The sequence below is a fragment of the Amphiprion ocellaris genome, chromosome 4, assembly GCF_022539595.1.
Source record: "Amphiprion ocellaris isolate individual 3 ecotype Okinawa chromosome 4, ASM2253959v1, whole genome shotgun sequence".
Classification (NCBI taxonomy): Eukaryota; Metazoa; Chordata; class Actinopteri; family Pomacentridae; genus Amphiprion; species Amphiprion ocellaris.
The window spans coordinates 3,988,866-4,012,558 of NC_072769.1; the positions used below are offsets into that span (position 1 = coordinate 3,988,866).

Here is a 23,693-nt window from a genome sequence, read left to right on the forward strand (position 1 = left end):
CTGGTTGTTGCCCGTAAATGGCGTCCATTTGGCTAAACCACTTCCAACACCTCCGGATTGACCCACTCTGGCCGCTGTGGTCCTTGATGGACCGATAGTCACTTTTAAGCTTTTTCAGCTTCTCCCAGCACTGTTTCATTGTCCTGCTGTATCCGTGGACGGCCATCCGGTCAGAGACCTCCTGATATACATTTTCAGTGTGAGTCGCACCGTCCAGCTCATTTGGTCCGCCAACAAAGACAGAGAAGTCTTGACCTCTTCATTTGCCCACGGTACAGGTCTGGTGTGTCATCACTCTCTGGCCAATCAGTGGCCTGCACTCTGTAGACATCACTTTCTCGGCTCCACTCAGCTCGCTTGGAACCCCAGCCCAGTAGGAACTAAAATAGTAGCTGGTACCAGGTACTACATCCTGATGGAAAACCTCACAAACCGAGTAGAGTCAAGCCGAGTAGGTGCTGGTGGAAAAGCGCCAAATGTTCCATGCATCAAAATTACAAAATGTCTACGAAGAAAATGTTACTTGATAATTGTCTTTTTATATTTGGTGTTTGATAAAATGATAAAAAACATTATCAGTTCCACTAGTTTTGGACTCTACATGTACATTTTTGTATATTTTTAATTGGTTAATTGTAATTTGATTCTAAAACTGTCTGCAGAGTTTGATAACATTAACTCCTGCCTGTCTTTATTCTTGCTTAACTACAGTATTGTATCATGTTTAGCAGTTACTGTAACAAACCAGGTTCTCAACGTGAACTGTAGTAGTTCCATTACTTGTTTTTGTGCCTTTTATATTGACATGCATTTGTTTTAGAGTGTATGGATACAGATCTATCTGAAAAGGACAACAGGCACTAAAGGTGTTAATAATGCAGAGAAAAGAAGAAACAGACAACACATAACAGTAAGAAACCTCACAGATGAATGGAAAACAAGCAAAGGGAGAAAAGAGGAACTCACAGGAAATCTTGCAGGAGGAAGAAGAGAGAAGGGAATAGGAGGAGGAGCAGTCAATCAGGTAGTCACGTTTTCAGGCGGGCAGGTGGTTTTTTCAGTATAAGCTGATAACCAATCACCCTGAAAAAAGGTGAAACTTATACTCACTTCGGCGTTTGTATTCCTCCTCCTACCATCCCTCCACTTCCTCCTCCTCCTCCTACCCCTGCTGCATTTGCTCCGGCTGACGCAGAAGCCTTGCGGACCAGTCGGTACTGCATCTCAGCAGCGGCGGCACTTGAGTAAGAGAGCGACTTCCCAAGAGGCGGGGGATACGGGGAGCGAGACGGGTGGGTTGTAGAAGTGGAGGAGGAGCCCAGAGGGGTATCAGTGGAGCGGGTGCGGTAGGGGTAGGCGTGGTGGGGCGGGGCATGAGGGCCGGTAAAACGTGGAGGGCGGGAGGTAGAGGAGGAGTGATGGTGGTGGTGATGGGAGTGGTGGTGGTGGTGATGGTGGTGATGATGATGGTGTGGAGGAGGTTGGGCGGAGGAGGAGAGGCTACCGGCAGTCTGACCGGCAGGCAGGGCATGAGCACCAGCATGGGGCTCGGCCAGCAGCCGCTCTCTCTCTGGGGGTGGGGGTGGGGAGGAGGATGTGGAGGAGGAGGAAGAGCGGTGGAGGAATGGGTGGTGGTAGGCGGTTCGGTGGTGATGATGGGGTGACTGGGAGGACAGGGAGGGCATCTCAGGATCTCTCTGCTGCGATGACAGGAAGGGGGAGCTGTAGCCAACAGCGGGTGTGCAGGGTCTCCCAGCGGAAACCTCAGGGACCCCCGAACCCGCCACCACCTCTTTGTCAAAATCATCACCGCCTGCCAGCAAGCTGTCATAAGACAGGCTCCCATTGCGAGACGGGTGGTGAGGTGGGGGCGTCTGATTGGCTAAGCTCTTGAAGCTGGCCGAGGTGGTGGTCGCCTCAGAGACTTGGGCGGCGCCTGCAGAGGTGTGCATGGAGCTGGAAGACCGTGATGCCACTCCTGCCAGAACAGTAGGGTCGGAGAAGGAGGGGTATGAGCGGCCGCCGAGGGAGTACCCAGGAATGCCCCCTCCTGCCACCTCTCTGGCTCCCTCTCTCCTCTCCCCTCCTCCTTCTTCTCCCCCTTGGTCAGATGAAGCGTCTCTCTGGTCCAGGCTGGGCTGAGAGCGGAAACCAGGCTGCTGACTTGCCTGGAGGAGGGAGGATGTGGAAGAGGAGGAGTCCCTGGCACTGCCAACACTCTCCCCTCGACTCAACTGGAGACACCAGGAGCATGGCGAGAAAGAGGAGGTGAGGTGAAAGAGAGAGGGAAAAAAACATCAGAAAGTTGAGCAGGTAAGAGGAGACAGTTATGTGGGAGTTAAACCCTTCTAGTGGTGGTATCTGACACTGCACTCTGGCTGCTTTTGTTTCTGTACCAGATAAGGACTTCCACTTTCTCTTTGCAGGTCAGCAATGACACCGTTTGTCTGAAACCTTTTAGATATGAATGTTTTCTGCTAAGTTACAGGAAGGCTGGAGAAGGTTTTGCACACTAAGAGTACTTAATGATGCCACTGGACCTTCATCAGGCTTGCTGGATTTATTGATTTTGTGACAAAAGCCCCTTACAGACATGGGACACCGCTGGCTTCGAGGGATAGATCCGAATATCCAAACATTCGGTCACAACAGTGGTATCTGAATATTTATTTTGAGATACGAATATTCAGATACCCCCTCCTCTGTCGGACGGTACGATACGAACCGATACGAAAATTCGGCTCGTTCCTCCGTCTCCAAACCAAATACCCCACCCCCCACGCACCGTTGAATGTTACGAACCAGACCAAATATTCGTCATTAATCAGGGCCGAATATCCAGAGCCCAGAAACTGTTATTCGGGCCAGCCCTACTGGCTTCATCAATCCATTTAAGTGTCGGCATTCTCGTCATTCAGATAAAGGTCACCGTTTCATTAATTTTCTTCTTGGCGGGACTCGGACTTACCCACCACAGTGCCGGAGAGCACCTCCCATGCAGCTCAGTCTCTCTTTGGAGACATGCTGCTGTTTTTAACATCACATGGGGATAAAAACTCTGATTGTATTCATTATTGATGAGTATTTATATTCTTTAGGTTGTGTCAGTTTTCATTGCAGTAAGGTTTAATTATTATGGACATTTCATGTAATTTCCTAATAGACTGGAATTAAACTGATTTTCTGTGATGTTTTCACACAAATATTGATGCCGAAATGTGGAAAAATCCGTCTAATCACGTCATCCAAATACTGCCACTGAAGCTGACACATTCAGCAGCCGTCAGATTAATAGAAGGGAAAGCATGTCTGAAACAGGCAGTGCTGTATGCTAATTATTATTAAAGTTATTATTTTTATTATTATTATTGTTCTGTATTTCCAATGCTGGTTTTGGTCAAGTTTGACTAGTTGGATGCTCAGTTGAGCAACACATGCAAAAAGGTCTGTAATATTTCAACACCTTTTCTGTTAGAGCCACATCATTGCGTCACCGTAAAATGTCAGTACATCACTGCATGTGTAGCCGTTCAGCAACTTTGGCGCATTGTAACCATGGAAGTGCCGTTCCTGACTTTGCCAGCCTACATCCAAAAACAAATAATCAAACTGTTAGTAGCAACCTGTCTTCATCTTAGTCACAGGCAACAGCGACTACATTTGAGAACACAGGTAACTGTCAGAGATGTTTTGATTCTTAACAGTGGTGTGTTAGCCTTAGCTTAGCTAATTAGCTTTGACTGTGTTTGAGAAAACAGGTGTCAGAGATGTTTTGAATCTTAACAATGAACGTGTTAGCGCTAGCTTGGCTACTTAGCTTCGACTACATTTGCATCCATTACATAGCAGGTAAACAGAGAGGCTCCCTCTAACTTCGTCTGAAGACTACAGTTCTAGGAAGCACTAGGTCTCCTCTTCAGACCACTGATGCTTGGATTTGGCGTCCATATTTTCCAGTTTTCAAAACACTAACACTAATCACTACTATTTCTATTACTACTCATTTGGCTGTTTAAAAATGGCGGTTCTGTGTTTTCACTGTTGATCATCAGTCACCGTAGCCCCGCCCCCAGCCCGTGACGGTTCTCTACTCTGGCCCAGCAAAGAGTTGGTGCCAGAAAAGCTCCAGTTTTTGGAACCTGGAGCCGGTGCTTAGGTGGTGGAAACACAAAGAACTGGTGCTAAGTCAAGCACTGGCTCCGAACTAGCGCTGGAACCAGCCTGGTGGAAAAGGGGCCCATATCTGAAATTAAGTATTAAAGTCTGAACTTTTGTCTCTGATTTGAGTCACACAGAAGATCTTAGACTCAGGACATTTTACTGCAGAAATATTTTTCATGGAAAACTATTGTAAATAAGTATCTCTGATAGATACAGATGAGTTGTTAGGGGTTAAGAGAGTGACTTTAAAACTTACCGCTGCTGTGTGATTATCAGCGGCTGCAGATCAGACTGGCTACCTAGTTTGATTTGAGAAACAACTGTCCCGATGAAGGTCTAGTTACTTCAGGATCTGGATGTTGTTGATTTGTCTTCATAGTCAGTTATATTGGTGTGCTAAGTCTTCCTTTCTCCACATCAGATATTCAATTTTAACGTCACTAAAACACAAACAAAGCTGGAACTGTCACTACAGTGTGAATAAGGGTTGTGTGTATTCAATGTGAAGCATACAACTACGAATCAACTGTACCACAGATATCTAGGATAAAAAGAATTTCTTCTTCTTGCACAAATATTTACAATTACAACACAACAATACTGTTAAAATGTGATAATTTGATAGGCTCTGGAGTGAATCTACGGGAGTTAACAAGTCTTTGTTTATCAGGTCTAAAATGGGGCCAAAAGGTGGAGAACGAGCTAAAGAGAAGGAGAAAGAAAAGCATGTTTTTAGTGAGTGCTGGACATGAGTGTGAAGATAAAAATAAGACAAACACTGGGTAGAAACAACTCTCTACACCAGGGGTGTCAAAACCGGCCCTGCAGAGGGTGTAAAAATTAACTGTAAATATTACATTTGTAAAACAATAAATTTAAAATAATTTCTAGATCTTGACAAGCAAATCCTAAAGTAAAATACTAGATTGTTCTTTTGTCATTTTGTGTCTTATTTTTCTAATATTTTGTCTTGTTTTTGTTGCTTTTTTGTCTTTTTTTACAGTTTTTTGTCATGTCTCATGTTTTTATCGTTTTGTGTTTCCTTTTAGTCTCGCTTGTGTTTTTTGTCTATTTTTTTGTTGTTTTCTTTTTTGTGTAATCTTTTGTCTCTTTTTTTGTTTTGTTTCGTGTCGTTTGTCTCATTTTTTGTCATTTTGTTTCTCGCTTTTGTCATTTTATGCCTCATTTTTGTAATATTCTGTCGTGTTTTTGTTGTTTTTTGTCTTTTTTCAGACTTTCATCATTCATCTCGTTTTTGTCGCTTAGTGCATCCTTTCTGTCTCACTTGCGTTTGTCTATTTTTCTCATTTTGTGTCTTGCTTTATTCGTTGTTTTGTGTTGTTTTTGTCGTTTCGTGTTTTCCTTTTGTCTAGCTTGTGTTGTTTGTATGTTTTTTGTCGTTTTGTCTCCTTTTTGTGATTTCTTTGTCTCGGTTGTGTCATTTGTCAAATTTTTTATCTTTTTTTTGGCATTTTTCATGTCGTTTGTGTCATTTTTGTCCTCATGTCTCATTTTTGTAATATTTTGTCTTGTTTTTGTTGTTTTTTTGTCTTTTTTGTCGCTTTGTAACTTTTTTGTCAAGTTTTTTGTCTTCTTTGCTATGTTTTGTGTCGTTTGGCTCACTTTTTGTCATTTTGTTTCTTGCTTTTGCCGTTTTGTGTCTCATTTTCACTGTTCTTTGTCTCATTTGTGTCATTTTATGTCTCGTGTTTGTAATATTTTGTCTTGTTTTTGTCTCTTTTTGTCTGACTTTTGTGGTTTTGATCCTCCAGTAAATCCTCTATGGTTCAGTTCCAGATGACTAAATGTTATGTTTCTTTGTAGACACTCTGTGATCTGGAAGTTGTAATGTGGAAATGATAAACTGAGGCTGAATGTTGATGAAAATTAACTTATTTTTCTTCAGAAATTTCAGGTTGTTCATGATGTTTTGTAAAAAGATAATTCCTTAAACGTTGTTATGCTGTGATTTTACTGGTCTGACTCATTTGAGGTCAAATTGGGCTGAATGTGGAACCTGAACTAAAATGAGTTTGACACCCCTGATCTAGACAGTCCTGATTTATTCAGGTACAATCCAATGTTTTATTCAAAAAATTTGTCTTCATTACCTTTCTTATGTTATTTTATGGTGTCAAAATCTGGTCACTAACCATTTTAAACATTGTCATACAGTATTTCACTCATGTCCAGAGCAAACTGAAAGAGACAGGAAACAAAATGGAAAAATGCTTTCAGAGCAATCACTTACTGATACTGATCAACAGAAAGCCACTGAGAAACCAAACCAAGACGGCCAACAGGAAACAAAAAAGGAAAAAAACAAAATTGGAGATACATTAGATTGAAATCAAAGTGATAAAAGCAGCGGAAGCATGGACAAATGGAAGTTCAGTCCTCTGCTTAGAAACACACACAAAACACATTCTTTATACGCGAGTCTACTCCAGGGGTGTCAAACATGCGACCTGCGGGCCAAAACTGGTCCTCCAGAGGCTCCAATCCGGCCCTCAAAGTGTAAAAATTCCAGAGAAGACATTAACTGCAGATTGGAAATTAGTAAAACTATAAATTTAAAATCATTTCTAGACCATGACAAGTTGTTTGGATCATAAAGTAAAATACTAGATTGTTCATTGTTCTTTTGTCGTTTTGTCTCATTTTTGTAATATTTTATCTTTTATTTGTCTGACTTTCGGCTCATGTTTTTGTCGTTTTGTTTCTCGTTTTTGTCGTTTTGGGTTTCCTTTTTGTCTTGCTTGCATTTTTTGTCTTATTTTTGTCATTTTGTGTTTTGCCTTATTTGTTGTTTTGTGTGCCGTTGTGTTTTTTTGTCTTGTTTTGTCGTTTGTCCATTGTTTTGTCGCTTTGCAACTTTTTTCTCAAATATTTTGTCTCTTTTTTTGTTTTATTTCGTGTCATTTGTCTCATTTTTTGACGTTTTGTGTCTCATTCTCGCAATATTTTGTCTTGTTTTTGTTGGGTTTTGTCTTTTTTTTAATCTGACTGTTGTCGTTTTGATCATATAGTAAAAACTGGTCCGGTCCACTGGAGATCAAACTGGGCTGAATGTGGAACCTGAACTAGAATGAATGTTGTTTTTTGTCTTTTTTTGTCTGACTTTCATCTCATGTTGTCATTTTTGCTTCCTTTTTGTCTCGCTTGTGGGTTTGTCTTACTTTTGTCATTTTGTATTTCGCTTTATTCGCTGTTTTGTGTGACGTTTTTGTCGTTTTGTGTGACGTTTTTGTCGTTTTGTGTTTTTTTTGGGTCTCGTTTTTGTTGTTTCTCCATTTTTTTGACATTTTCTAACTTTTTGTCAAATTTTTTGTCTCTTTTGTTTCGTGTTGTCAAATTTTTTTTTGTCATTTTGTGTCTCATTTTTGTAATATTTCGTCTTGTTTTTTGTCTTATTTTTGTCATTTTGTTTTGCTTTATTCATTGTTTTGCGTGCCGTTTTGTGTTTTTTGTCTCGTTTTTGTTGTTTGTCCATTTTTTTGACACATTGTAACTTTTTTGTTTCATTTTTTGTCTTTTTTGTTTTATTTCGTGTCATTTGTCTCATTTTTTGTCATTTTGTACCGCTATATTTTGTCTGGTTTTTGTTGTTTTTTTTGTGTTTTTTTTAATCTGACTTTTGTCGTTTTGATCATATAGTAAAATTGGTCCAGTCCATTGGAGATCAGACTGGACTGAACGTGGAACCTGAACTAAAATGAGTTTGACACCCCTGCTCTACTTTATAAAGACAGTTTTTAGTGTTTTCACGTCTGCTGTGTGTTCATTGGTGCGTTACCTGGTTGGCATAAGCATGTGTGAACGCTGTGTGGTTCTTGCTGGGGCTGTAGGTGGGCCTGTATTTGTACATGGTGGGGGTGGGAGGGGCTTTGTTCAGTAGACTGCAGTCTGATAAAAAAAAAAAAAAAAAAAAAAAACCTCAGTAAAAATCTACACAGATTCAGAAACAGGAAGCTGAGACAAAGCTTTTGTGCAGGCGGCTTGTAGAAGAAGTGAGATGGTGTTACCCTCTGTGTTTCCTCTGGTGATTCCAGGGTAGCGGAGCTCCGGTTTAGGAGGAGGAGGAGGCTCAGCGTCACACGACTGGCTCTCCATCATCTCCAGACTGGACTTGGACTAGAAAGAAGATGAAGAAATCAGAGAGAGAAAGTCAAAGAATCTATGATATACAGCAGGAGTCAAACTCATTCTAGTCCAGGTTCCACATTCAGTCCAGTCTGATCTCCAGTGGACCGGACCAGTAAAACCACAGCATAATAACCTAGAAATAACTACAACTCTTAATGATTCCTTTTTTATAGTGAAAAAAAAGCACATTCTGAAAATGTTCCCATTTAAGGAATTATCTTTTTACAAAACATCATGAACAACCTGAAATTTTTAAAGAAAAATAAATTCACTTTCATCAACATTCAGTTTCAGTTTATCATTTCCACATTACAACTTCCAGATCACAGAGTGTCTACAAAGAAACACAACATTTAGTCATCGGGAACTGAATTATAGAGGATTTACTAGAGGATCAAAACCACAAAAGTCAGACAAAAAAAACAACAAAAACAAGACAAAATATTACAAAAATGAGACGCAAAACAACAAGGGAACAATGATTTATGGCCAAAACGACAAAAATTATACAAAAAAGAAGGTAAAATATTGCAAAAATGAGACACAAAACGAGACAAAAATAGATAAAGGACACAGGCGAGACAAAAAGGAAACACAAAATGACAAAAACGACAAAAACATGAGACAAGCACAAACATCAAACAAAAAAACACAAACAACAAAAACAAGGCTAAATATTACACAAATGAGACACAAAATGACAATAATGAGACAAACAACACAAAACAAAACTAAAAAAAGACAACAAATTAGACCAAACAAGTTACAAAGCGACAAAAAAATGGACAAACGACACAAGCAAGCCAAAAACATGAGACAAAAGCATGAAACAGAACGACAAAAACGATACACAAAAAAATGAATAAAGTAAAACACAAAATGATAAAAATAAGACAAAAAACACAAGCGAGACAAAAAGGAAACGCAAAACAACAAAAACATGAGACAAGCAACAAATGTCAATCAAAAAAAGACAAAAAAACCCAAAACAAGACAAAATGTTCCAAAAATGAGACACAAAACGACAAAAACGGGAAACAAAATGACAAAAAATGAGACAACATGAAACAAAACAAAAAAGAGACAAGAAATTAGACAAAAAAAGTTACAAAGCGACAAAAAATGGACAAACGACAAAAACGAGACAAAAAATGACAAAACCAAGAAATAAAACGACAATAAAAGATTAAAAAACCCAAAATATTACAAAAATTAGACAAAAAATTACAAAAAAATTAAACAACATGAAACAAACAAAACAGACAAAAAATTAAGTTACATAGTGACAAAAAAATGGACAAACAACACAAACGAGACAAAAAAAACCCACAAATCGACAAAAACAGTACACAAAACAACGCATAAAGCAAAACACAAAATGACAAAAATAAGACAAAAAACACAACGGGGACAGAAAGGAAACACAAAACGACAAAAACGAGAAACGAAATGACACGAGACAAAAGTCAGACAAAAAATAACAAAAAACAACGCAAAATATTACAAAAATGAGACACAAAACAACAAAAGAACAATGAACAATCTAATGTTTTACTTTATGATCTAAACAACTTGTCACAACCTTGTAATGACCGAGTAGCACGGGCTTCAATCGTGGAGCTGTAATCTGAATTCGTCATGAATTTCTAGTAGCAGAAATACTGTGACGACTTGCCAAGACGATCACAGTAGTTCCCCTCTGAAGGGGGTAGAATTTCCTAACTGTTGACTTTTGACAGTTCGTCCATTTGACAGGCATCAGTGACTGAAACATCTGTCTACTGATGTTCATCCACCAATGCTATCACCATTCCTGCTTCGTGTAAGCCTGCATGGGTGGCAGGTGGGTGCTATGCCTTGCCAAAGGGCAGCCTGCCATTTGGTCCAGGACTGCTTTCACAGCTAACCCTCATATCTGAGGGCCGTTCCTCTATCCGCCACCTGAGGACCCTGGTGGATGGGAGTTGTCATCTCCACACTACTTAAGAGTGTGTAAAGTAGTTTAATTCTTTCTCTTTCAAAAGCTTGGCAGCGATAAACGGCTTTCAGAGCATGTAAAGAACAAAAACATCATCCAAACTGAGCTCTGTAGGATCATCCATAAACGGTGATGCCATTTGCTAAGAGAGCTGATTGGACAGCAGGCAGTGTTTTAATTAGCGCTGATCCAGGACTTAACCCGGTCCAGAGCAGGTTAGACATTCAGCATGAGCCCCATAAAAAGTGAACCACCTTCACAGTCCTGAAAACCTGGAGTTGAACCTGAAGCTTCCTTTCTAACCTCCAAATCCTGCCTCACAGCACAGATCTCTGTTAGACTCACTAGGAGCACCACTGCCCATGTCCTTCTGCTTGGGTAGGGTGCCTTAGTCATTCTCTTTTGCAGTTTAACTAGCAAAGCGAAACAATTTTAGCCCTAATTTGATTTTATTTGATGAAAACAAACCCACAGCATTAGAATGAGCATAATAATTCCTCCTTTTCCAAATACATTCCTGCCTGCAGGGCTTTATTCCATCACAGCAGAGTTAACTCAACAACATCCATGGGACATTTCCCCAGTTTAGGGTCATTTTTGAACGTCATTGCAGTTTTTAAATTCAGAACACAAATGACTGCAAACTCTACTGTGTTTTTGTATCCTGTCTGAGTTGAGATGGTTGTGTTGTATTTAGTGATGCAGGATCTCTGTCTAGTCAGTTTAACCCTCGTGTCGTCCTGCGTGTCAAAACTGACCCGTTTTAAAGTTTGAAAATGTGGAGGAAAAAAAAACTATTTTCACAGTGAAACTTCTGATGTCCACATTTTCAACATTTTTGGGAAATCTTTGAACATTTTTTGGTGGAAAAAAGAAATGTTAAAAATGTTTCTTAAGAACATTGACATAAAATTTTTTGTGAATATTCTTTAAGAAAATATTAGAAGTTTTACTGATATATATGCAATCACTTTAGATATTTTTTTAGGATTTTTTGGAAGATTTGTCCTTATTTTTTGAAAGTATTTGCAAGAATTTTCTTGTCAAAAATTGGGGGACTTTATTTTAAAAATAAAACTTTTAAGGGAAACTTTTAAGGAATTGTTGGAATTTTCTTCTGAAGGTTTTGCAAATTTTAAGTTTGAAAATATGGAATATTTTTAAGATTTTTTGGGGAATATTTTTCCTCATTTCTTGAAATATTTACAAGAATTTTCTTGCCAAATTTGGGGGATTTTTAATTTTTTTTTTTTTAAATAAAACTTTTAAGGAATTGTCGGGATTTTCTTCCTGAAGGTTTTGCAAAATTAAAGTTTGAAAATGTGGAATATTTTTAGGATTTTTTTTTTTTTTTTTTTTTTACAGATTTTTACTAAAATCTAGCGAAATTTGCTGGATTTTGGTTGATTTTTTTGTGAATGTTCTTAAAGAAAATATCAGAAGTTTTACTGATATATATGGAATCACTTTAGATATTTTTAGGATTTTTTTGGAAGATTTTTACTCATTTTTTGAAAATATTTACAAGAATTTTTTTTGCCAAATTTGTTTTTTTTTTTTTTTTTTTAAATAAAACTTTTAAGGGAAACTTTAAGGAACTATTGCAATTTTCTTCCTGAAGGTTTTGCAAATTTTCAGAAATTTGGGGAAATTTTCTTCGCAGAATTTTTGGATTTTTTTCAGACAAAGAAACAATATTTTTTGGTACCCATAAATGAAGACAACAGGAGGGTTAATACATCTAAAAACCTCTTGCTGCCACCTGGATCCGTCTACATGCAAACCTATCCAGTGCAGATTTGAATGAGGAGCACAGTTCAGTAGTTTTTTGAGCACCCATCCTGCTGTTCTTACCCTGTGCAGGTCTCCCTGGATACCGTTGTCCAGGATCTTTGCAGCCAGCTGGGCCTCCGTCAGCTGTGGCCGCAGAAAGGGAGGCTGAACGAACACGCTCTGCACACACTTCTTCCTGCCCAGATACCTGCAGAGAGCACAGACACGAGTGTCCTCACTGTAAGCATCTGAATGTGAGCGAAAAGAGTGTATTTCATTGAGTTAACAGTTCCGTGGAGGCAGCTAATGAGAGGAAGAAGGCTAGATATGCAGAAGATGAGCAGAGGGGATGGAAAACCAGAGTGTAGGGGCGTTGTTGCAGGGGCAGAGTCTGAGGAGGATGGTGAGGGACATGGCAGACGAGGCTGCTAGATCTAGTCAGTGGATATGGATTAGGACAGGGGAGTCCAACTCATTCTAGTTCAGGTTCCACATTCAGCCCAGTCTGATCTCCTGTGGACCAGACCAGTTTTTACTATATGATCAAAACAACAAAAGCCAGACAAAAAAAAAAGACAAACAACACAAACAAGACAAAATATTGCAAAAATGAGACACAAAACGTCCAAAAAAATGAAACAAACGACGCGAAATGAAACAAAAAGAGAGACAAAAATTACACAAACAAGTTACAAATCGACAAAAAATGGACAAACGACAAAAACGAGATGAAAAACACAAAATGGCACGCAAAACAACGAACAAAGTAAAACAAAAAATGAAAAAAATATGACAAAAACCACGAGACAAAAAGGAAACACAACACGACAAAACAAGAAACAAAATGACAAAAACATGAGACTAAATTCAGACAAAAAAAAGACAAAACAAGAAAAAATATTACAGAAATGAGGCAAAAAATGACAAAGACAAGACACAAAACAACAAAAAATTTGACGACATGAAACAAAACAAAAAAAGACACAAAAAAGTTGACAAAATAGTTACAAAGCGACAAAGAAATGGACAGACGACAAAAACGAGACCAAAAAAAACACAAAACCGCAAAAACGGCACACATAATACAGCAAAACACAAAATGACAAAAACATGAGACAAACGACAAGTCAGACAAAAAATAACAAAAACAAGACAAAATACTACAAAAATGAGACAAAAAAAGACAAAAAAAATTGACAAATGACATGAAACAAAACAAAAAAAGAAAAAATTAGACAAGTTACAAAGTGACAAAAAAATGGACAAACGACAAAAAGGAGACAAAAAACACAAAACGGCACGCAACACAACGAATAAAGCAAAACAAAACGACCAAAGAACAATGAACAATCTAGCATTTTACTTTGCATTGCAATTTATAGTTAATGTCACAACTCAGAGTCAGTTTAGATCTGTGTTCACTGGTTGTTGAGCATCAAGCAAAAAATACAAAAGTTTACAGAGTGAGGGCTACTAAATGAACCAACATTAAAATAAATGAAGCCGAATTATGAAAATATGCTTGTCTAACCTGAGAATGACCGCTGAGAGCATTTGAACGATTGATATTTATTGTTGTGACACACTGACAGCTGATCTTCAGTGATTACAGGAGGTCCTCGTGTGACTGGAGTTGGAACTCCAGTGAAAATATAAACAAAGCTGTCAGGTGCATCACGATATCGATCAGTTTACATGTTTGTCCAACTACAGTAACAACAAACAGTCATTAGCTCACACTGAAACACAACTCGGAAGGAAAATACCGGCGAAAATGTAAACTCTAAGTTTGACTTACGCTTGGGAGAGATAATGAAGTTAGCTAATGTAGCATAACCCAATGTGGCGGCAAATTTATACAAAGCCGTCTGATAGCGCTGCGTGATGACGTATTCATCCGCTCCGCTCGCCAACTAGTTTCACTGTAGCAGTTCAGATGTAACAACAAAACAACCTAAGTCGAGGACGCCGTAAACCGAGGACCTCCTGTATTTTGCTTTAAACGGGACTATAATTTACTAAATTAACTTCATGCTCTATAAAAATTATTTGAAGCTAGCCACTGAGACATTAAACCGAGGACCGGCCCGTAATCACTTCCGATGTAACGGCGAAACGTCCTAAGTTGAGGACGTCGTAAACCGAGGACCTCCTGTACTTCATGCAGATAATGGAGGTTCCAATCAACAACAATAAGCTTAACTAGCTCCATCTGATGCATGAGACTATCCAGTTTTTGACATGCTGTAATCAGCTGAGCTTTTTTCCAGAGAAGAATCTCCATTCTGGTTCATTGGCAGTCACAGAAAGATGTGTCTTTTCACTCAAAGATAATCAGGAGAGCTCAGCGTCCTGGAGAAAGCTTGTTAAATAGCAGACTAATGTTTCAGTTGAGCCGTTTCATCATTCATATTAATGGCCGGCACTGAATATCTACTGCTGGTGAATGAGGAAGCTATCAACTTTACCTGTATGTCTTCAGTATTGTTCTTTGGGGATAAAAAAGGCAAGGAGACATAAAAGATTCAAAAACAAATCAGCTCAACAAAGACAGGTTCCCAAATGGTTACCATCTGGGAACCTGTCTTTGTTGAGCTGATTTGTTATTTTGGGACCCAAAGGGTCCCAACTGGGGTCCCAAAAATTGGTACCCAAATTGACTTGAACAAACCACAAGTTTTCAAACCAACTGGAATCGCTGCACACTGAAATATAAAGTGCAAAGACGCTGCAGTGTGGTATAAAGAAAGCAGAGATGAAGTTAGCTCATCTGCTCTCTTTAGTTCACTTCAGCAAACATACATGTGGGTTAACCCTCGTGTTGTATTCGGGTCAAAAATGACCCGGTCACGATACTAAATAGCATAGAAAAACCCCTAAATGACCTTTTTCAACTTGAAATTCAAGGACTTTTCCATGCTGTATACTGTACAGTTCCATTGTATGGAATGCAATGGAATGTAAAAAATGCAAAATCACCAGAAACGGATGCAAAATCACCACAAAAAAAAAAACAAAATCACCTCAAAAAGATAGAAAACTTCTTCAAAAGATTCAAAATTACCACAAACAGATGCAAAAACCACCACAAAAGATGGATACTTACCACAAAAAGATGCAAAAAACACCACAAAAGATGGACACACCACAAAAAGATGCAAAAAACACCACAAAAGATGGAAACTCACCACAAAAAGATGCAAAAAACCACCACAAAAGATGGACACACCATAAAAAGATGCAAAAAACACCACAAAAGATGCAAAATCACCACGAAAAGATGCAAAAACCACCACAAAGATGGACACTCGCCACAAAAAGATGCAAAAACCACCACAAAGATGGACATTCACCACAAAAAGATACAAAAACCACCACAAAAGATGGAAACTCACCACAAAAAGATACAAAAACCACCACAAAAGATGGACACACCACAAAAAAATGCAAAACAACCACAAAAGAAGCAAAATCACCACAAAAAGATGCAAAACCACCACAAACGATGCAAAATCACCACGAAAAGATGCAAAAACCACCACAAAAGATGGACATTCACCACAAAAAGATGCAAAAACCACCACAAAAGATGGACACTCACCACAAAAAGATGCAAAAACCACCACAAAAGATGGAAACTAGCCACAAACAGATGTAAAAATCACCACAAAAGATGGACACACCACAAAAAAAATGCAAAAACAACCATAAAAGAAGCAAAATCACCAAGAAAAGATGCAAAAAACATCAAAAAATATGTAAAGCCACCATAAAAAATGCAAAATGGCCACAAAAGATGGAAAATCACCACAAACAGATGCTAAAACCAAAAATAGCTTCTATTCCATACAGTTCCACTGTACACTGTACAGTATACAGCACACTGTTATTTCCCTTCAAAAATGTATTTAAAACTACGTTCTGTACATTTCTGGTACTTTTTTAAGATGAAGAAATACTATCTCTTGCTCAACAAATAATGTTTACGGCTATGCAATACTTTTAGCAGCAATAATAGTGATAAGAAAACAGTTAAAACATGTGATGTAATAAAAACAAGTGGTGTCCACTGATTAAATACAGTCTTTTGCCCTCTGAAGAGGGAAAAACCCAGATATTCACAAAGTGTGTTATTCATGTGAAATAGGTCGTAGGTTGTATATAATTTTTGGTTGAAAATTCAATAAAGCTGCTCTGTTTTAGAGGCTCAGTGGAGGCGAGTCATTTCTGACTGCGGACAAGAGGAGTGTTCAGGATGTTAAGACAACACAAGGGTTAAACGTTCTAATCTAAAATGAAACAGAGCCAAATCCTAGCAGCATATACTGAGAAACGTCTTGGTGAAATGCTGAGTAAAATCATGCTTTTGTAAGGTTGTGTCATGTTTGTAAATTCCCAACCACAAAGGGAGGTAGTTAAATAGAAAAAGTCATGAAAAAGAAATTTTAAAACATGCACCTGGGCGCCTGTGAGCTGCAGAGGACGTGGGAGACATTCTTCCAGCAGCCGTTGGTGAAAGGATTCACACCTCCTCTGAACTTTCCTGTTACCTGGAGAAAGACGTATAGAGGTACATGTAGAAACTACAAACAGCGAGTCAGAAGGTAAAGAGAGACGATGAAAACAGTAGAAAAATGTCTAGTTTTCTACCTGTTCATTGGTTGTCCTGCCTCTGGCCACAAGCACTATGTGGAAACCAGTAAGGCCAGCAACAGGAATGAAGAACAGGCCTGCAACACACATTACAGCCAGCCTGGGAGCACAATGGGTCAAGGAATATCTCAAGACATCGTAGATTACATAACAGCTAGACCAGGAATGTCCAACTCATTTTAGTCCAGGTTCCACATTCAGCCCAATTTGATCTCCAGTGGACCAGACCAGTTTTTACTATATGATCAAAATGACAAAAGTCAGATAAAAAAAAAGACAAAAAAACCCCAACAAAAACAAGACAAAATATTGCGAAAATGAGACACAAAACATCAAAAAAAATGAGACAAATGGCACAAAATAAACAGACACCTCTGGTCTAGAAGATCCCCGGTTCGTGTCCCAGCCTTCCTGGGGTCTTTCTGTATGGAATTTCCATGTTCTCCTGTGCATGTGTGGGTTTTCTCCAGGTTTTCCAGCTTCCTCCCACAGTCCAGAAACATGCTGAGGTTAACTGGTGATTCTAAATTGCCCGTAGGTGTGAATGTGTTCACCCTCAGTCAGCTGGGATAGACTCCATGCCCCCTAATGAGGACTAAGCGGTTTGTAGATCATGGATGGATGGATGTTGAACTGAAACATATTAAAGGATACGTGACGATGGCGTGCAGGCGGTCGATGTTCTGCCGGTGATAGAGGATGAAGAGCAGGCCGAAACCAAACACGGCCATGATGTGAGCCGTAAGCGAAAGCAGGAAGAGGAAGAAGTAGCGGTAGTTTCGCCTGCCGATGCAGTTGTTCACCCACGGACAGTGGTGGTCGAAGTCCTTCAGAATGAGATCAGGGTTCAGACACCGTTTAAAGGCATGTCTTTACCATTCCAAATAAATCTGTTTACTGACAAGGATTCTAGAATTCCTTAGTTACTGAAACAGAACAAACAATTACAGGTACATCAAGCTTCTGAACACAGTCAAAACTGACACTGTCTACAAGTAACCCTAAACCCTCCTGTTGTCCCCCAAAAACATTGTTTCCTTGTCTGAAAAAAAAGCCAAAAATTCAGCAAAAAAAATCCCCAAATTTCTGAAAATTTGCTAAACCAAAACCTTATTCCAATTATTCCTTAAAAGTTTCCCTTAAAAGTTTTATTTTTTAAAAAATCCCCCAAATTTGGCAAGAAAATTCTTGTAAATATTTTCAAAAAATGAGTAAAAATCTTTCAAAAAAAATCCTAAAAATATCTAAAGTGATTACAGACATCAGTAAAACTTCTATTTTCTTTAAGAACATTCACATAAAAATCAACCAAAATCCAGCGAAATTCAATGGATTTTGGTTGATTTTTTCATGAATGTTCCTAACTTTTTTAAAAACATTTTTTTCTCAATAATGCTGAAAATGTGAACATCAGAAGTTTCACTGTGAAAATAGTTTTTTCCACGTTTTCAAACTTTAAATTTGCAAAACCCGCAAAACCTTGTCTTTTCCACCAAAAAATTTTCAAAAATTTGTCTCTTTTGTTTTGTTTCGTTTGTCTGATTTTTTTCATTTTGAGTTTCATTTTTGCAGTTTTTTTGTCTGACTTTTTTTTCCTCCATGTTTTTGTCATTTTGTGTTTCTTTTTTGTCACGCTTGTTCTTTTGTCTGTTTTTTGTGTTTGTCATTTTGTCTCATTTTTGTCATGTTTTGTCTTGTTTTTTTGTCTTTTGCCATTTGTCTCATGTTTTTGTCAATTTGTTTCACAAAAACATTGAAAATGTGGACATCAGAAGTTTCACTGTGAAAAAATATTTTATTTTCCTTTTTTTAAACTTTAAAACGGGTCAATCTGACCCGCGTGACGACACGAGGGTTAAAGGAAAGTATTTCTTTGATTTAGTTCTGTGAAACATATGTGAAGTCCAACTTAAAATCCTGCTTTTCATATATAAAACTGGCTAAATTAAGTGACAAGAATTTTGGTCTTCTTGGTGTGAAGAGTATGACACATACACATAATATTCCACATGACGTCTGTACATGTGAATATTCCGTGTTGGAACATGCACGCACCTCGACACAGTTGTCGCACACGGAGCAGTGGGAGCACCGCGGTGGCCGGTAGAAGCGGCAGGTCGAGCACCATTTCATCCTGACCTGGATCCCTCGGATCTCCACAGTCTTGTAAAGAGGAGCACGGAAATCGTCCTCTTTGTCCTCGTCCTCCTCAGCTGCACAGACAACACACACATGATCCTCGTATGCTTCAACATCCTGCGTAAACATACGTAGATTACGTTTAACTACCCACCTCTGGGGAAGATCCCGGGGTCCATGAATGTGGCCATGCAGAAGTTAGCCAGAACAAACAGGAAGATGACTCCATTGTAGATGGGCACAGCTACCGAGAAACGCTCTGAGAGCCACGGACATCTGAAACGAAACCAGATTCTGTCAATAAAACTGTTTAGCTTTCACTAAAGCGAGATTCATTGATTTATTTTATAGACGTTAAACTAAAAGTGGAATCCAGGATTGACTTGATTAAAGGATGAGGTTTTAATGAACTACTTCTAACCCTGAACAAAGATTATTAGACCTATGGAATAAACAAAAAAACAGCATCTAATCAGTCTAGTAATAAAAGCAGCGGAAGCAGGGACAAACGGACGGTCTCATGTTTTTGTCGGTTTGTGTTTCCTTTTCGTCTCACTTGTATTTTTGTAATTGTAATTTGTAATTTTTTGTACCCTTTTTGGTTTGTTTCGCGTTGTTTAATTTTTTGTCATTTTGTTTCTCGTTGTCGCTTTGTGCATCTCATTTTTGTAATATTTTGTCTTGTTTTTGTTGTTTGTTTTGTCTGACTTTTGTCTCATGTTTTTGTTGGTTTGTTTCTCGTTTTTTTCGCTTTGTGTTTCCTTTTTGTCTCATTTGTGTTTTTTCGTCTATTTTTGGTTGTTTCGTTTCCTTTGTCATTTTTTGTCTTCTTTGTGTCGTTGGTGTAACTTTTTGTCTTGTGTTGTTTGTCGATTTTTGTTCACTTTATATCTTTTCTGTCTAATTCTTTGTCCCTTTTTTTGGTTTGTTTCATGTCGTTTATCTATTTTTTTTGTCATTTTGTTTGTCCCTTTGACATTTTGTGTATCATTTTTGGAATATTTTGTCTTGTTTTTGTTGTTTTTTCTTTATTTGCAAACGTTATTGGTTAATTGTTATCAGGCTTTTTACACAGCATTGTATTAATCCACTGCTGAGGGAATGTGACTGACTGTAGGGACACAAACATTAAGAGACTCTTGGAGAAAAAGTGAAAGACTGGATGATGAGCTTTTGTCAGGGTGACAGATGTTGGCCTATTTTTCTCCTCACTAATCTGACTGCCCACCACCCTGACCACACAGGCACACAGATTAGACTGTCTCACATGTGCACGGACAAATTCAAGGCAACGGGCTGACAGGCACACGTCAATCAGATGTTCCCACATTTAAACTACATCTATGTTCTCCCACAGGCACTGCTTCACACACTTTCATTTCTTCTCACATTCCTATTCTGACACAATCCCACCCAAGGTTCAGTACTGTTGGCAGGTTGTTTTTAAATTATCTGCTTCAATATTCAGACTATAAAGAAGAGTGAATCTCTTCCAACTGTCCAGATCAGAGGTGTCAAACTCATCATAGTTCAAGTTCCACATTCAGCCCAGTTTGAACTCCAGTGGACTGTACCAGTAACATCACAGCATAATAACCTATAAATGACGACAATTCCTAATGGTTCCTTTGTTTAGTGCAAAAAAGTACATTCAGAAAATGTTCAAATTTAAGGAACTATCTTTTTACAGACAAAAAATAAAACAAGACAAAATATTACAAAAATGAGACACAAAACGACAAATGCGACAAACAAAATGACAAACAATTGGACAAAAAAGATACAAAATGTACGAAAAATGGACAAACGACACAAACAAGAAAAAAGTTACACAAATGAGACAAAAAATGACAAAAGCGGGAGATGAAACGACAAAAAAATAGACAAAAAAACACAAGTGAGGCAAAAAGGAAACGCAAAGTGACAAAAACGAGAAACAAAACAACAAAAACATGACAACAAAAGTCAGACAAAAAACAACAAAAACACAAGAAAATATTACAAAAATGACACAAAATGACAAAAGCGAAAAAACAAAACAAAAATTAGATAAAAAAAGATACAAGGCGAACAAAAAAATGCACAAATGACAAAAACAAGACAAAAAGTTACACAAATGACACAAATGAGAAAAAATGACAAAAGCGAGAAACAAAGTGACAAACAATAGACAAAAAACATAAGTGAGACAAAAAGGAAACATAAAGTGACAAAAACGAGAAACAAAACGGCAAAAATATGAGACGAACGACAAAAGACAGCCAAAAAAGACAAAAAACAAAAATAAGACAAAACATTTCAAAAATGAGTCCCAAATGACAAAAGCGAGAAAAAAAATGACAGACAAAAAAAACACAAGTGAGAAAAAAAGGAAACACAAAGCGACAAAAACAAGAAACAAAACGACAAAAATATGAGATGAACGACAAAGGACAGACAAAGAAAGACAAGAAACAGACAGAATACATATTTTATATTTTTTACAAAATGACAAAAGCGAGAAAAAAATGACAAAAAATTAGAAAAGTTCCAAATCGATAAAAATAGATAAATGACAAAAACAAGACAAAAAGCTACACAAATGACACGAGACAAAAAAGACAAAAGCGAGAAACGAAACAACAAAAAAATAGACAAAAAACACAAGTGAGACAAAAAGGAAGCACAAAGCAGACAAAAACATGAGACAAACGACCAAAGTCAGACCAAAAAAAAAATTATCACAAAAACAATAAAAACAAGAAAAAATATTACACGAACGAGACAAAAAATTACAAAAGCATGAAATGAAACGACAAAAAAATAGACAACAAACACAAGCAAGACAAAAAGGAAACACAAAGCCATAAAAACAAGAAACAAAATGACAAAAACATGAAACAAACAACAAAAGTCAGACAAAAAAATGACAAAAAAACAAATTGTTTCAAAAATGAGACACAAAATGACAAAAGCGAGAAAGAAAATGACAAAACATTTGATAAACGACATGGAACAAAACAAAAAAATGGACAAAAAATTTGACAAAAAAGATACAAAGCGAACGAAAAATGGACAAATGACACAAGCAAGACAAAAAGTTACACAAATGACACAAACGAGACAAAAAAAATGACAACAGCAAGAAACGAGACGACAAAATAGACAAAAAACACAGAGGAGACAAAAAGGAAACACAAAGGGACAACGTGAAACAAAACGACAAAAACATGAGACAAACGACAAAAACATGAGACAAACGACAAAAGTCAGACAAAAAATGATAAAAGCAACAAAAACAAGACAAAATATTACAAAAATGAGATGCAAATTGAAAAAGCAAGAAAACAATGACAAAAAATTAGATAAACGACATGAAATAAAACAAAAACAGGACAAAAAAATACAAAGCGAACGAAAAGATGGTCAAACGACACAAACGAGACAAAAAAATGACAAAAGTAAGAAACAAAACGACAAAAACATGAGACAAACGACTAAAGTCAGCCAAAAAAAAGACAAAAAAACAACAAAAACATGACAAAATATTTCAAAAGTGAGACACAAAATAACAATTTCTGAAGTGACTTGGCAAACTGTGATTCAGATTCATATTTGCATGCTTGACTTCTAACCTGCATTTACTTCATTCTTTGTTTAAAACATTCAGACATTAACATCCCATACAGCTGACAGGGTTTCGGTTTTATCAGTCTTTTAAAGACAGAGAAAACAATCCTGAATAGTAAAGTTGTGGTCTGTCGGAGCAAAACAATCAGCTGAAAGAAGATAAAAAACTAAAATAAAAACGGCAGCATTTGTGAGAACTTTTTCAAAGTGCACATCGGCAGCTGTTCACATAACACCTGCTGATGATAATTTGATCCATGATTACTCTGAAAATAAATTTAGATATAATTTAGACCAGGGGTGTCCAACATGAGGCCCGCGGGCCAAAAGCAGTCCTCCAGAGGGTCCAATTTGGCCCTCAAAGTGTAAAAATTCCAGAGAAGACATTAACTGCAGATTGTAAATTAGTAAAACTATAAATTTAAAATCACTTCTAGACCATGACAAGTTGTTTTGATCAGAAATACTAGATTGTTCTTTTGTCGTTTTGTGTCTCATTTTTTAATATTTTGTCTTTTGTTGTTTTTTGTCTTTTCTTGTGTGACTTTCGTCTCATGCTTTTGCGTTGTTTCTCGTTTTTGTGCTTTCTTTCCATCTCGCTTCTGGTTTTTGTCTTATTTTTGTCATTTTGTTTTGCTTTATTAGTTGTTTTGTGTATCGTTTTGTGTTTTTTTTTTTTTTTTTTGGCCTTTTATCGGCTTTTATTAGATAGGCGCATTGAGAGAGAGACAGGAAACGGGAGAAGAGTCAGGGGAAGACATGCAGCAAAGGGCCGCGAGTGGGAATCGAACCCGGGCCAGCTGCGTCAGGGACCAGCCCCTGTACATGGGTCACCTGCTCAACACGTTGAGCTATACGGGCACCCCGTTTTATGTTTTTTTGTCTCGTTTTTGTAGTTTGTCCATCTTTTTGTAGCTTTGTAATTTTTGTTGATTTTTTTTCTCTTTTTTGTTTCGTGTTTGTCAAATTTTTGTTGTTTTGGGCCTTGTTTTTGTCATTTTGCGTCTCATTTTTGCAATATTTTGTCTTGTTTTTGTTGCTTTTTGTCTGACTTTTGTTGTTCGTCTCATGTTTTTGTCGTTTCGTTTCTCGTTTTTGTCATTTTATTTCCTTTTTGTCTCGCTTGTGGTTTTTGTCTATTTTTGCCATTTTGTGTTTTGCTTTATTCACTGTTTTGTGTGCCATTTGGAGTTTTTTTGTCTCATTTTTGTTGTTTATCCATTTTATTGTCACT

The 23,693-nt window shown here is 37.7% G+C and overlaps 1 protein-coding gene across 3 annotated transcripts in view; it reads right to left on the reverse strand.

The window, feature by feature from the left end:
• LOC111568506 (palmitoyltransferase ZDHHC5-A-like) overlaps positions 1 to 23,693 on the reverse strand; it is a 44,262-nt gene that overhangs the window by 7,761 nt on the left and 12,808 nt on the right. For 2 of the 3 annotated variants that reach the window (XM_023270189.3, XM_055009756.1), the window contains 9 exons: positions 19,005 to 19,126; positions 18,767 to 18,924; positions 17,366 to 17,538; positions 16,709 to 16,811; positions 16,517 to 16,608; positions 12,140 to 12,266; positions 8,187 to 8,295; positions 7,958 to 8,067; positions 1,111 to 2,234 (listed from right to left, as the gene is read on the reverse strand). In XM_023270189.3, the coding sequence (XP_023125957.2) occupies positions 1,111 to 2,234; positions 7,958 to 8,067; positions 8,187 to 8,295; positions 12,140 to 12,266; positions 16,517 to 16,608; positions 16,709 to 16,811; positions 17,366 to 17,538; positions 18,767 to 18,924; positions 19,005 to 19,126 (2,118 nt within the window). Of the gene's footprint in view, positions 1 to 966; positions 2,235 to 7,957; positions 8,068 to 8,186; positions 8,296 to 12,139; positions 12,267 to 16,516; positions 16,609 to 16,708; positions 16,812 to 17,365; positions 17,539 to 18,766; positions 18,925 to 19,004; positions 19,127 to 23,693 lie in introns of all 3 variants that reach the window. The other variant, XR_004847326.2, reaches the window with a different exon arrangement.